This window comes from Aricia agestis, chromosome 12, assembly GCF_905147365.1.
Source record: "Aricia agestis chromosome 12, ilAriAges1.1, whole genome shotgun sequence".
NCBI classification, from domain to species: Eukaryota; Metazoa; Arthropoda; class Insecta; order Lepidoptera; family Lycaenidae; genus Aricia; species Aricia agestis.
This window is the reverse complement of record NC_056417.1, coordinates 13,132,251-13,147,153: the sequence shown is the minus strand read 5'-3', so window position 1 is coordinate 13,147,153 and position 14,903 is coordinate 13,132,251. Positions and strand designations below refer to the sequence as shown.

The 14,903-nt window shown below is 38.3% G+C and overlaps 1 protein-coding gene across 1 annotated transcript; it reads right to left on the bottom strand.

Moving 5' to 3' along the window:
* Positions 1 to 1,904: 1,904 nt before the first annotated feature.
* On the bottom strand, positions 1,905 to 11,267 carry LOC121732731 (sodium/potassium-transporting ATPase subunit alpha-4-like). Its single transcript, XM_042122684.1, has 5 exons — positions 8,285 to 11,267; positions 5,034 to 5,149; positions 3,681 to 3,854; positions 2,966 to 3,196; positions 1,905 to 2,300 (listed from the first exon to the last, which is right to left on the bottom strand). Exons 1-5 carry the CDS (start codon positions 11,265 to 11,267, stop codon positions 2,175 to 2,177), a joined length of 3,630 nt encoding a protein of 1,209 aa, XP_041978618.1. The 3' UTR covers positions 1,905 to 2,174.
* Between the last annotated feature and the right edge of the window lie 3,636 nt (positions 11,268 to 14,903).

Sequence of the window (14,903 nt, the reverse complement as noted above, 5' to 3'; positions counted from 1 at the left end):
TGTAACCAAATATGGAATAGTATCAATAAAATGGAATACTGTCATTTCTCGAAAACCAATACTTCTAGTTGCTAAGGACAGTGATCTTCTTTCTCTTTCATTGTCAAATTGTGCTCACATGAAGATTTTAATTTGATATTAAGAATAAATAAAATAAATAAGTACCTAGTATAAAAAGCTATTATCATTTCAAAGTAAAGATAACCTTTATATATACTAACCAAATAGTAAAATCTAGGTATCTAGTGGTATTTCGCAAACATCGGATACGTGTTACGCTAACCTACATATTTAGACTTGATCCTTGCTGCTTTGGGTAGCCAAAGACTAATAAATATTTATTTCCGTTATACGCGTATGTCGAACCTATGTTTAATAAATGGATTCCATGTCTCTGATCTGTTCCAATACACTTAATGCATTATGCAACATTTACGAAGCTACGTTTCTTGTTGGATTCGTTTCCAAATCAATAAATTAATAGTATTCTTGTGAAATATAAACAAAAGAGTATACTATAATGTTTCTATTGTACATAGTAATGCAGCCTGCAGATGTCACAAAACAAATTGATAATACTTTTGGGGTGTGTTACAACTTACACACATGACACACCGTGTGTATCCCTTATATTCTAGAGTTCACAGTGGAAGTAACAGGATTTAATGACTTTCTTTTATAATTATTGTATCGGCAAATTTACTTATTGAAACATAGAAATCAAAAGTGTTACAACCCAAACCTAGAGGCGAGCCCGAAAAATTATAATTTAAGTAAAAAATTGCGTGCTCGTGGTTTGGATCATAAAATGCGAATAAAATTCAGTCAATTAGGAATAGGTCGGTCTAGATTTTAACCGCGACTAGTTTTAGGTCACGCGCTTAGGCGCTAGAGTCTAGACCGCACCAAATAAGGTCTAGATTTATGAGATCACCTTTTTTGATCTGCCAAATCCGCTGTCACATTCCGCCTGACTCACTTACATTGCCTCATATCATTTATTTGGCTCTGGGTGGGTATGTAGTGGACCTTCGACTATTTTAAAGCGACTCTACATAAATAGAGCAAACGCATAAATTAATTTTTTTCACTAGGTTCTACGGTAATTTCAATAAAGTAAATTTCGAGCTATTTTACGGAGCGTATAAAAGTAACCATTTATAATTATTTTGTAGGCAAAAATTAATAAATAATAGAGTATTAGAAATTGAACTCTAGGCTTATAAAATATAGTTGTAAAGTAGGTTGTAAACATGTTTCTATTATATTATTGTAAGGTTTTGGTCTGTAAATGTTGTTGTATTAACTCAAGTTTTATCGCCGGTCTTGTCAAGAAAATACTATTATACGTTTTTATTAAATGAGCTTGAATTTGATATTTAGAACTCTACATACTACAATGTTATCAACAACTGGCAGCAAGACGTTTAAATTATCTTAAAATTTGTTGCTTGTTGTGTCAAATGCCATGAAAATTCCTCGATACTTGTAAGGGCAAGCTATGGTGTTTCCGAAGGAACTTTAACGATCAACGTCCGCCGCATTAAGTGTAACTCTATCTGGGCATTCATTACTACAGCCTGCACAGTTCTAGGAAAATATACACCTATACCAAAAGGATACTTTAAATTGTAGACTTCAAATTGACAAACTATAAAAGCTTCGGGTTTAATAACGAGGACATAATATTTTCCTCTAGAAAATAATAAAAGTCCAACATTTAAACGATTTTCTAAACGTTTTCTATGTCAAGAACTTGGCATTAATTATATGTACGCTACTGAACCATAAAAAACTGAAAGGCGTTGTCTTTATTTTATCAAATAACACCCGTAAACTTGCTATTGACCTCATAAGTTTATTTCTAACCACGTGATATAAAGTAATAAGAAAGAATACAACGATTAGGCAAAAAACTTTATTTATTTTAAAACTAAACATAATATTTACATTTACAACGCGTTAAGATCAGGTCCGTAGCAACAGTCAAAGCAGAACTAAATAAATTAACAATAGGACAATATCAAGGCACATGCGAGTCAGCACCGCCGGCGAGGAACCCAGGACCCATCACCACAACAGAGAAGCCAAGGAACACACAGACAGTGCCTGGTAAAACCCAGTCACATTCCCCAATTCATTCCTCCTCGCTCGGCGGTTGTTTAGGTGGTGGGCTACCAGGGGTGGCCGATGGCGGGCAGGGTCAGCTTCGCCACGGGAGCCGCGACGGCCACGGGCGCGGGGGCCAGAAGTGGCGCGTGGCCCACCGCAACCGGCGCGTGGGCTACTGCGACAGGCGCCTGAAAATAAAATCATGTTGAGAAAGTTTAAATTTTTCAAGGGTATTTAATTAAGTTCTATAAGATGGTCAATTATTATAAAATAGTAATAAACATATGAAAACAGTCAGTAAGGCAGGAACCGATGGGCACATCGTGCGTTTAAAAAGCTAAATGATTTTTGTAGTGTTTGATCGTTGACGGCTATTACTGACTCAATTTTAAGCCTTAACCACAGCAGGATGTAACAAAAAGAGAGCTTAACTGCAAGAAAGAATTTCAGATATATTATGGGATACTCTACTTTCTTCCCATGTAAAAAAAATATAGACGAACATATAACCACCTCCTTTTTGGAAGTCGGCTAAAAAAAAAAGACGACAAACATTTTTGACGACCTCTGTGGCTCAGTTGGTGGGCTGTTGGCAGCTCAAGCCAGGGGTCGCGGGTTTGAATCCCGCCGACGGAACAAAAAGTTTTCAATGTTCCCGGGTCTGGATGTGTATGATATAATAAAAATCTTAAATATATGTATAGTATAAAAGTATTAAATATACTTCCGTTGTCTGGTACCTGTAACACAAGTCCTTCAGGTGTTTAGCACGGGACCTGACGTGGTGTGAAGCGTCCATAGATATTATTATTATTATTATTTTTAAGCGCTGTGGTTGCAGTACGTCACTCACCGCGTGGGCGTTGCCTGTCCTCTGCACGACCGCGTTGAAGCCATTAACGTGGTCGGCGGTGTACGTAACCTTCCTGATGTGGCCGTCGGGTTCCACCAGACTGTAGGAGCCGTGGACGACGCCGTTCTGCAGCGTCTCCTGAGCGTCCTTGTGGTCGCCGGTGGACGGGTCCTGGACGCCGTACGCGAAGCTGTACGCTGGGTTCGGGTCCACAGGCTCCGCTCGCACCACCTGCGAAGACGTTTGTTGTATTTAGTGTATTTCAGTTTGTGCATACTAAAATCGGTAGGCATACGATTATATCGCTATCCTGTCATGCGTTTTGTCACCCGAGCGCGAATCTGGTCCGCATGAGGGTGACAAACAAAAATTTCCGGGAAACGAGTATATCGATAAGTCATTAAATTGTGACTAAAAATATTAAATGACAAGAAAGAGATCCCAAGAAAGTACAAGAACAGTTATTTAACAATGTCTTTGCCTTTCATTTGTCCCCCTGCGAGTTACTTACAACTCGGCCGGTTCTTCTCTTCACGCCGGGTTAGTTAACCCAAATCATATAAGTGTTAGATTTGAAATACGCGATACTCTACTACGTTTCTACATCACCCTAAAGTTTGTTGGTATAAAATGTCCATTTATGTGCATTAGCTGGTAGAAAATACCCATTTACGTTCATAGATTGTTCCATAACATTTTTAATAAAAGTACTTACGGGCGCAGCAACAGCCTTTACAATGGGTTGTATGGGGGCGATGGAGTGGGCAACGGGGGCCGCGTACGAGATGGCGGGGGCCGCGTACGAGATGGCGTGGCCCCCCAGACCCAGCCCGTCGTAGATGCCCGGCGCCGCCACCGCCGCCGACACCAAGCAGCACACCATCAATAACTGCACACAGGGGCCCATCAGAGGCGTAGCTACATAAAGGTATACTAGCTGTGCCCCGCGGTGTTACCGGCGGTTTTTAGTGAAAGTAATAACATATTAATTTAATAATATCGCCGCTTAATAATATACCGCTAACAGTCCCGCGACCGCTGGTGACGTCATAGCACAATTATTCCGCCGCCCGAGCCCCATACAATAAACGTGATTTTTTGCTCTATCTCAACAACGGCAACAGGTAGGCACTTGAAATTTTCACCAAGGCCTTAATTATATGTGTACTTTAATAATTAATAATAATATTATAATAAAATAAAAAATTAAGGGGGGCTCCCATACAAAAATCACAATTTTTGGCCTATTTTGCTCTCGGTATGTGTATTCATGAGCGAGTCCGATTAGTAAAAAAATACAAATAAATAATCGGCCAAGTGCGATCGAAGTGCGTTACCGGGCGCCCGCGTCGCACAGTTACAACTTGTTTTGCTTATAAATCGGAAACTAATTAACGTATCCAAGTAATTCTTTCACTAATATTTTTTATTTTTTACAGAGAATGTGGACTGCTAATAATCAAAATTAGGTAACATTATGAACAGCGTAGCCCCTCTACGCCGTAGCGTTTTGGGATTATATTTCGGATAATTATTGTTTATAAATAGGCTATTCTCCGTATATAAAAATAACCTTCAATAACACAGGAAAATCAAAGTTGTTGTAGCATAGGAAATACTGAGGGAACCTCGAGTTGATAGCCCGAAATACTACGCCACGCTACGGCGTAGGCCCTCTACGTCGTAGCATTTTGGAATTTGCTTTAGTTTTTAATTTTAACTATTTTTCTTTTTTTAATTATAATTATGCGCTAGTCCATTAAGATTACGCCTAATTGTTGTATAGAGGTATTAAGATACATAACACAAGTGAACTATAATAGAGCTAGGCAAGTAAAAATATGTACCTGATTGTATAACATTTGACACAGAAAATACAAATATAAAAACCGTACTTTAGACTTTTACTTTAATTAAAATTATTTCTTAATATATTAAATGCAACCTAATTATAAGAAGGAAAAAAATATATAACAACAAAATCATAATCCACTCCATACATTTCTCTAACCTTACTTTTTCAAATTCCCTTTTTTATTATAATAATTATTAATAAAAAATATAATACCTTAGCGTACATGACTGTCGTGCGTCGGTAGAACACAGGTAGAGTCCACACACGGCCCGCGTATATAAAGGCGCAGGAGTCGATTGCAACACCAAGGATTTGCACCAGTTCCTTTACTTACATGAAATTAATGTATGGATTTAGCTTACTAAGCATATTTAATATGTTACATTGAGGTCTATAAAAGCTTTCGTGTGTTATGTGTATATTGTAAGTAATTGATGCTAACGAATGTTAAAAGCTGTCTGGGTTAAATGAGCTTCATTAAAGCTTCATCTGAGCTTACATTTAAATAAAATTATTTTATGTTCAGTAGTAAGTGCAACTTTAAACTGTATATTCAAGAATCAAGATATATTATCATTTTAAATCAGTCATCATATTCTCTAGCTATTTCATCTAGATAGACTAAGCTTTACATTTTAAAAAGGCTCAAATCAGTAGGTAATTAGTAATTACCAATAATTATTTTTGTGAATAAAAATAAAATGACTATAAATATCGGTCTATTCATGACTATTGTTTCATCATCCACATAGAACATAGCCATGATAAATTGTAGGTCGTAATACAAATCTTGTTCTCAGAATCATTATGTACCAATCATATACAAAAATACCAATCGCCCTTTAAAGTTTCGTCAGCGTTCCTTACATACAAAATTAAACATGATTATAAAAAGTGTTTGAAATACACATAACTATGTCGGCCGCCTTGTACGGAGACTTTGACAGCGGCCCAGTGCTCCGAATACCTGCAATCACTATCAGACAGACAGGTTCATGTTAACATTACGTTGAAAAATAAAAACAACGTCTACTCCATAACACTTGTAGTCTCGGACAATGTCAGCTATTGGATGGCAAAGTTATTTTATCATTTTTATGTGTGTAACTGGATTTCTTTTGTTTAGAATAATAATTAATTATTTTAGACTTAGGTTTACTTTATGTCTGATATTTCATTACTTACAAATTAAGGATTTAATATTTAGGTAATAATTATTGTTGTAATTAATGTACCAAACAGCATCGCATGTTTTTATGCAGATGATAATTATAACAGTAGATTAGGTTAGTAGCAATAGGTAGGCTAACCTAACCTATTCAATTTATTTAATGGACGACCTCCGTGGCTCAATGGTTAGAGTGTGTGGCAACTCAAGCCGGGGGTCGCGGGTTCGAATCCCGCCGACGGAACAAAAAGTTTTTCAATGTTCCTGGGTCATGGATGTGTATTAAATATGTGTATGATATAATAAAAATCTTAAATATATGTATAGTATAAAAGTGTTAAATATATTTCCGTTGTCTGGTACCTGTAACACAAGTCCTTCAGGTACTTAGCACGGGGCCAGACTGACGTGGTGTGAAGCGTCCATAGATATTATAAATTTATTTAATAGCTATTAACAACAAGTAATCACTAACCTAAAACATATTTTATTTCATTAGCCAATTCTACCGTCGTCAGGAAATTAAACGAAACAAAAACCACTCTACGTGTTTTGAAAACTTCATACTTTCAATTTATTATGCCCTTCATAACTTCATCTTGCACATTCGGCCCTATGACTGTTTCTAGCAACATAAATAATGTAACACATGATGCAAACATACTGGCCGCTTGCAATTTCGAGAGATAACGAATGACGGAGCTTATCAGTGCCTAATTAATGATGGAGACTTTCCAGCTACGACTACGATTTTAGGACATGTAGTCAGGGTTTCTCGAACTTTTAGTAGCACGAATCCATGTTAAGGTTTAAAATAGAACCCCTTGACTAAGGAACCTCCTCTCGAACAATTCATCCCTAATAATAATTATAAGTCGAATTCAGTCGCGAGGGCTGAATCGCTTTTAATTTGAACGCATCTCACGTACCACTGGACTGGTTTTTAAGTGATTTGTCGCTGACATAATATGAAGTATACCACGGGGAAAGAGTTGCTGCTCTTTGTAATATACAGTACGATCTCCGCGGAAATCCTTATTTACGTGAGCGGATACATTCGGAATTTCGAGTTCAATATTATAATTCATACAGATTGTGTTATCAACCAAAATATATATGCTGCATTAGACATTTCTATGAAAATTCCTCGCAGTTCAAAGTTTGTTCTCGATATTGTATATGAAAGGCAATGAACTATATCACTATATTATGTCCGTGATAACAGACACGTGTGCGAAACGGTGCCAAGACTGGCCACACAAACCTTTATTGACCCATTCTTCAAAGTTATAAGCGACGTAAGTATCGCAAGGTTAATATCATAAGTTACTATTATAATCTATTTTATACCTAACTACGATTTAAATTGTAGGTTCCATGCAGATACGGCATTACGTTTTTGTGATGTTTTAAAACAAAATAATTCGTGTTTTTTTTAGCAACGCAGCAAGTAGCAACGTGTGGTTAAATTGATGATCCAGCATGAGACAATATGGGTGCGCTATACAGACTATTTGGAGTTGACTGCGCATGGTAGAAGCAGAATGGACTTGTGTAGAAAATTCTTGGAAGTTATGATATCAAACAAAATTGTAGTTCCTTCAGTATCTTCTATTTTTTTCTAATCATGTCTTAAAACTTAAGATAATATATTGCTTTCCCTTCTCAAATAGGATACTCTGAACTCAAGTAATTTTTTCAAAAGAATATTTATACATTACCTTACATTTAACACGAGATCCAAAATATGGAGTTGCAATTTTTAAAGTTGCAGTTAATGCTTCTAAAATTAATTTTAAAGGCTTAATAAGCTAATCACAGCTATTAAGCTAATGATAAGCCATAAATTGCGTATCAGACAGACAACGAAATGTAGGTCGCGGATAAATTATGTTGACACTTGAGTATGTAGTGCGGTTTCATACGGACCGCGCCCATGCAGTGTGCAAGGTCATACTTTATAAGCCTGCAGCTGGGGTTCTCAACCAATGATATGCTCTCATATAGGGACTGGGGCCGTACAAGATTTTACACCTCTCTTTATGGAAAAACCACCAATTATTAAGTAACAAATTATAATATTTTATTTTAAAAAATAATCAACTTAATTGAGCTATAAAATAATCTAGGTACTACTTAGAAGTGTTGGAACACAAAGTGCTACTTCAAGACGTCTTATGTATTGCGTAAAATTAAACTTAATAATGTTTTGTACACATAAGGAAATACAATAACTTAAATGTTGGCTTAAAAGTATTCTAGTAGTAGGTTTCTTTCTCAACCCATTTAGAGAGACCGCGCCTGATAACGAACCGCCTTACTTCGTCAGCCACTATCATTAGAACAAAGAATGGGATAGCCAAAAAGAAATCAGCGGCTTCTATAGGAGCCGTTCCAAAGATTTCGTTGCAAATTGGAATATAAGTGACAGCAGCCGCAGCCAGGAGATCAATTATGATGCTTATATTCAACACATGGTTCGTCATGCCCTTCTTGAGCAGAGAAATCCGACGAGTCTTGCAAATTATAACATCTGATACTTGCGTCCAACAAACTGCGACGAAGTAAGCAGTTTGCGCTTTGCGCTCCAAAAATTTTCTATTCTCATAATTCCAAACCGTGCCTATTGTATTCTTTACGTTACTTGACGGATCCTCCCAAGCACTGCGCACGTACATCAAGGATGCTGGGAAAAAACCGTGCTGCGCGAACACGACCAAGTACGCGTACATTCCAGCAAAGAACTGGATCATCCCAACTTGAAAGTAGGCCATGTATATCAGGACTCCGTTGACGAGGTGGTCGGTCGTCTTTCGAGGAGGGATCGACATGATGTCCTGTTCTGACGTCTCGTACGCGAGGCTCATCGCAGGCATCAGATCCGTGCCGACGTTTATCACCAGAATCATGATGAGTGTCATCGGTAAAGGTATTTCTAGTATTGCGTACAGCACGAAAGGAAGCATCTCAGGCGTATTCGAGGTTAGAGTGTAGGCGATGGTCTTTTTCAAATTGTCGAAAATTCGTCGACCTTCCTTTATGCCAAGTACTATCGACCCGAAGTTATCGTCCAGAAGAATCATGTCGGCCGCTCGTTTCGATACTTCGGTGCCGGTGATGCCCATTGCGATTCCGATGTCAGCCTTCTTCAGAGCCGGCGAGTCGTTGACGCCGTCTCCGGTTACCGCCACGACGTGTTTCAACGACTGCAAAGTTTCTACAATAGTGAGTTTCTGTTGCGGACTCGTCCTCGCGAATGTGATCTCGCTGTATCTCGTGAAAGCCGCTTTCAGCTCATTGCTGGTCATCTTCCGTAGTTGGTTCCCGGTGATGACGGCAGATTGGAATTTGTTTTTAACGTGTTCCGGAACGTCAGCTACCTCGATGTGATGCTCGAAGGCGTACTCGTATGCGTTGGGCTGCGTTATCGTGCCACACTTTTTGGATATCGCTAGCGCCGTGACCGGATGATCACCGGTCACCATAATAACGCGAATGCCGGCTTGGCGACAAAGCGCTATGCATTTTTCTATATCCTTGCGAGGAGGGTCGATCATTGAAATCGCTCCTATGAATCTAAAATTCTCCATGGGGAAATTTTTCCTCTCGGTGTCGAATATGTACCCTATGGGGTATTCGTGTACTGGCAAGTTATAATCGCAGTATCCTATGACACGCTCACCCATGTTGGCTAGTTTGATGAAGCTCGCTTTTATCTCCTTCTTCAACTCGGGATTCAACTCGGCGTCGCCCTCGTCGGTCAAGAGGCGCAAACAATATTCCAATATTATTTCAGGCGCCCCCTTCATTATTAGGTAGTAACTGTTGGTCGCTTGCATTTCGTGAATGGTGACTTGATACTTGTAAGCTGAGCTGAAAGGTATTTCCGCAACCTTTGGATTCCCGTTTCGAGTCTGCATAGCGGATCGGTTGATTTCCATGTAGCGCAGTATCGCCTGTTCTGAGGCGTCTCCAATTATTTTCTTCTTATGTATCTGATCGTCGTCTACTTCTTCTTCATCAGGAGCGAACACCGCTCTCAAATTTAGCGAGGCAGCCAGACATAGAGTGGCATACGCGGGCTGCGAGACGTGGGAGTGATCATTTTTATCGAAAATAGTGAAGTTGCAGTATAAATGAGCGACGCTCATCTTGTTTTCAGTCAAGGTACCAGTCTTGTCCGAGCATATGCACGAAGTGGAACCCAGAGTCTCGACGGCTTGCAACGTTTTTGCCAGACAGTTCTTTTTCTTCAAATTATTGGCGGACAAAGTCATGCACACGGTCAAGGTCACGATGAGTCCCTCCGGGACGTTCGCCAGTATGATGCCGAGCATGTACTGTAGAGCCGATATCCAGTTGCGCTCCATGTAAAAAACCATCGCGAAAAATATGAAGCCCATCGTGAACGCGACGCCGCAAATGAGCTTTATAAAATGCGTGATCTCCTTAGCGATGGGAGTTTTAGTTTTCTCCAGACCGGACACGAGGCCAGCGATTTTTCCCATCTCGGTGCCCTCTCCCGTAGCCACGACGACGCCAGTCGCGGTTCCCTCGGAGATAGGGCAGCCGTAGTATGCCATATTTTTGGATTCCAGGGGATTCGAGTGGGTGCATTCCGGCCTGTGAGTGACGAGCTTGGATTCGCCCGTGAGCGCCGACATATCCGTTTTGAAATTCGTACAAGTCACGACTCTTATGTCTGCGGGGACGATCTCTCCGCCGAACATTTCGACGACGTCTCCTATTACCAGCTCGCTCGTCGGGACGCCGAGCTTCATGCCGTCGCGGACTACTGTCGCATACGACGGGATCATCTTCTCGAAGCCGCTCATGACGGCCATGTTTCGTGCCTCCTGGTAAAACCCGAAGAGTCCGGTGCCGACGACGGTCGCGGTGATGACGCCTCCGAGGTACAAGTAGTCCTTTCCGGAGTGCTCGGTGTATATGTAGAGGGAGCAGACGTATCCGATGAAATTTAAGATGGCGCCCGCCCAGAGGACGCACTGGAACCAGCCGAAGAGGTTGCGTCGGAGTATCTTCCAGTAGCGGGGTCCTTTTTCTTCCTTGAACGTGTTGGGGCCGTACAGCTCTAGCAGTTCCTCGGCGAGGCTCGCGGTGAGTCCAGTGTTGATGTTAGTGCGGAAGACCACTTCGAGTTGTGACGGGCTAAGGAAGTGCACTGCGGTGAGGGGTTCCTCCTTCAGAACATTGAGCTGCGACTCGTGGTTGCCAGCTCGCATTTGCGGAGCCAGTGAGGTGGTAGATCGACCACGCATTGTAATTACGAAAATAGATATTCTTTTTTAAATTGTTTAGCACAAGTTTAGCAGACAATGAATGAAAATCTATCCAATTAACATTTGACAATGAAATGCTTTAAAATTGACAGTAGACTTCCAAAACGTAGTGATTATATTCTCTTTGGACAGAGTATTTAAAAAGATTGAAACAAAGAGGATTACTAACTTCATATGAACTAATATTGGAACTTTAAAATTAGCTATCTACAAAGAAAATAAAACTATTTCAGTTACAATATATTTATTTACTAGTGTACAACAGATAATTCGTTACACAATATACATAATTCTCTTATATTCTAGTATTATACACATATATTATGCGTTCAGATTTCGGACTATCATCCTAATAAAATGTTCCATTCCATAATCTTTTTAGATCCAAGTTATTGGAGATTTTCTGTAGCAATCCTAAAGCCTGTTTCACAATCGCAAATAATATGTGAATAGCTTAAAGTTTAAACGAGTTTTTCGATTCTTACTTTATACTGAGCGATAGGGACAAAATTTCTGGATAAGCTATTCGACATAAAATACTTAATACACGATTGTAAAACAGAACTTAGTAATAAGAAATTACTAAGTATATTTTACTTGCCAGCTATCAGTAAATTCTCAAATGAGAAGTAGAACATCGCTAAATTGACTGATAGTTAATAAATATAATAAATAAGTACATTTTATTAATTTAAGAATATAACGGTGCGTAAATAATTAAATTAAAATATTAAAATAGCTGTCAAAATCACAAATACTATCAGTACTAGGACACTGTTATGCATTTGTGTATTATCCCACAAAAAAATTACGTATTGGGTCATTGATGCAGTCATATTCTTTAGGTCATTCAGAACAAGACTGCATTCACAACTCAAAAAAAATGTGGGTTAATGCACAAATGCTTAACGCGACCAAATATAAAATATTATAAAGTCTCAACGCAGTAGTGTTTGGCACTATTTTGAGTTGTTGCAAATTATTGCTACTAATTCCGTTCACAGTTATCTTACCTTTGAGTTTATATAAAAGTAGTCCTCATGTCATGGTATAACTCCTATGGTCCTACGACTTACGAGAGGTAAAATAACTTCGGACGGACTAGAGTATAATTAAGGTCTTAGGCCCACTTGCGCTAGTCTAGGTATTTTATTCATATGCATGAAAGAAAGCAATAGCGGATCGTTTGTGAAAAAATCAATCCTTCTCTATCATGAATATGCAAAAAGAGAGAGATAGTATAATATTAATTCCACAATTCTCTTCAACTCAAACTGGCACAAGTGAGTGTTGCAGCATTTAAAAAATTTTGGCAAAAAAAATTCTATACCTGCCAAATGCATTATTTCCAAAAAAATTTTTTCATCACACAGAAATAATTCAAGATAGAACGGCTAAGCGGGTGAAGTATGCGTGAATCTTGCACAAGTGAGCAAGATTTGTTGAACGTTCATTTAGTCAGCGCACGTCTCGACTTGATTACACCGGAGCGGTGTCTAATTGTAAAAACAGAAGTACGAATGTGAATCGGTCAAAAGGAGGTATTTCTTCCCACGGGTAAGTTATTTGTTCTAACTAAATGCAAAGCAAAAATTGACACGATCGATTCCATAGCAACGCACCCGCGACGCCGTTCTATCTTGATTTATTTCTGTGTTTCATCATAATTATTTAGATTAACTTAAATAGATATCTTATAAATTACATACAATGTTATTAAGTTATATTCGAAATACACAAACTATATTATTATAAACTTTATATCTTTGGTAACATATAATTTGTACTTGTAGAGCGTTATTTTTGTGATATGATCTCTAAGTCGTCATTAAAATAAAACAGGACATATTCATTTAAAGTTTAAAGCAATATCGAAAATGATTGTTCGTAAAATTAATACATATTTAAATTATAACTTAAATCTATATAAAAAATAAAAATTACTTAATTGGAATGTTTAAATACAGTCCGTGCTAAATATTATAGAAGCATAATATAGCTGTTAAGGTTAATACTTGGCCACATATACATGGGGTGTAAAATTAAAAATATAAAAAATTCCAGTAGTAAAAATTTTTTATCGCGCAATCATTATGTTTATTATTATATTTATTGCAATTTTTATAATACTTGTGATTTTTTCTTATTTTATTATAACTGCTTTTATTTTTAATTATCAATCGAGTTTTTAAGCAAAAAATTTGCCTGAAAAGCGGTAATTGAATATAATTTGAGTTTATTTAGTCAAACTTTATTCGAATTATTGATCTATGAGGTTTTTTTGTTAACTACATTTTTGAAACCAGCCTTTGGAAATTCTAATGCACATAGCCCAAATATTAGCAGAAAAAAAAACTAATAAAATAGCCAGATTCAGATTACGAGTATGTTACGCACTACTTGTGCCTACATTTGTGAGCAAGATTTTATTGAGATCATTCTATCGACATTATAGATTGCCATTTTTATATTTTCCCCATTATTATACATTTAATTTACATAACCGACTTTAATTTAATTTTTGATTATCATTGTGATCTTTGATTTGCGACTCTTTCTAATAAAAACATGAGATGAGGAACAAATTTTTACTTTCTTCGATTAAATTGGCAAGAGGTAACATTTCAAGTTGTATTTCATGTATCATTAGAAGGATCACTTTGAAGAATTTATAAATGATACTAACATATTTAGATGCCTGAATAGTGAATTTATTCTGCGCAGTTAAATATTATGTTCCAGTTCGCAACATAAAAAATTAGGAGCCCTGCTATATAACGGTCGCGGAGCAAAACATATTTCGTATATTCACTTATCGCTACTTGTCTTATTGACACACACTCGAATTTATTAACTGTAGAGCGCACAGACGAACGGCACGTGTCGACGGCAGTCGATGGCAGCCGTCGACAGTTTATCACGCTTGCAGTTGTGACGTACCGCGTAAAGGTAAGCGTCCACAGGTCTGTATCGTACGCAACGGACGTCTCGCATCAAACGTATATTTTTTTCATAGTACGTCCACTGTATCGGCAGCGTACGGGTTACCGAATAGCAAATATGTTTATCTCCTAATTAGTCGAAACAAAGTTCCTAAGTCAAATTTACTGCTTTCGACTTTACCATCCACTCCCCCTTTTTGAGCATTCATTTACTAGGCTAGTCAGTAATCCGTACGCTGCCGATACAGTGGACGTACTGTGAAAAAATTATCCGTTTGATGCGAGACGTCCGTTGCGTACGATACCGACCTGTGGACGCTTACCTTTAGGCGGTACGTCACAACTGGGGGCCTACCACCACCTCTACTAAGCGACACCGTTTGACAGTTAAAACAATATTACCTTAACGTTAAACTAGCGATCTTAAAAAAGTTGATATTTCACAGCGGATTTAACAATGTTTTGCATTTTTTTACTGTTTTTCAGTAAAATTATATTTGAAAAGTGAGTATGGCAATGTTATTGTAATCTAACAACAAAGTGTTCTGGAAACATGATAGTTTTAGGAAAGGTCGTGGTAGGCCCCTGCAAGCGTCATAAACTATCGACGGCTGCCGTCGACTGCCGTCGGCTGACGCCGACACGTGCCACCGACTGCCGTTGACTGCCGCCG

Bases quoted from the DNA above. Each gene is read 5' to 3' on its own strand.
- LOC121732731 (XM_042122684.1), bottom strand. From the start codon at position 11,267: ATGCGTGGTCGATCTACCACCTCACTGGCTCCGCAAATGCGAGCTGGC. The intron at 3,197-3,680 runs GTAAGTACTTTT...ACGTCTTCGCAG, and splicing joins TAAAGGCTGTTGCTGCGCCC to GTGGTGCGAGCGGAGCCTGT. The intron at 2,301-2,965 runs GTGAGTGACGTA...TTTTATTTTCAG, and splicing joins GGACAGGCAACGCCCACGCG to GCGCCTGTCGCAGTAGCCCA.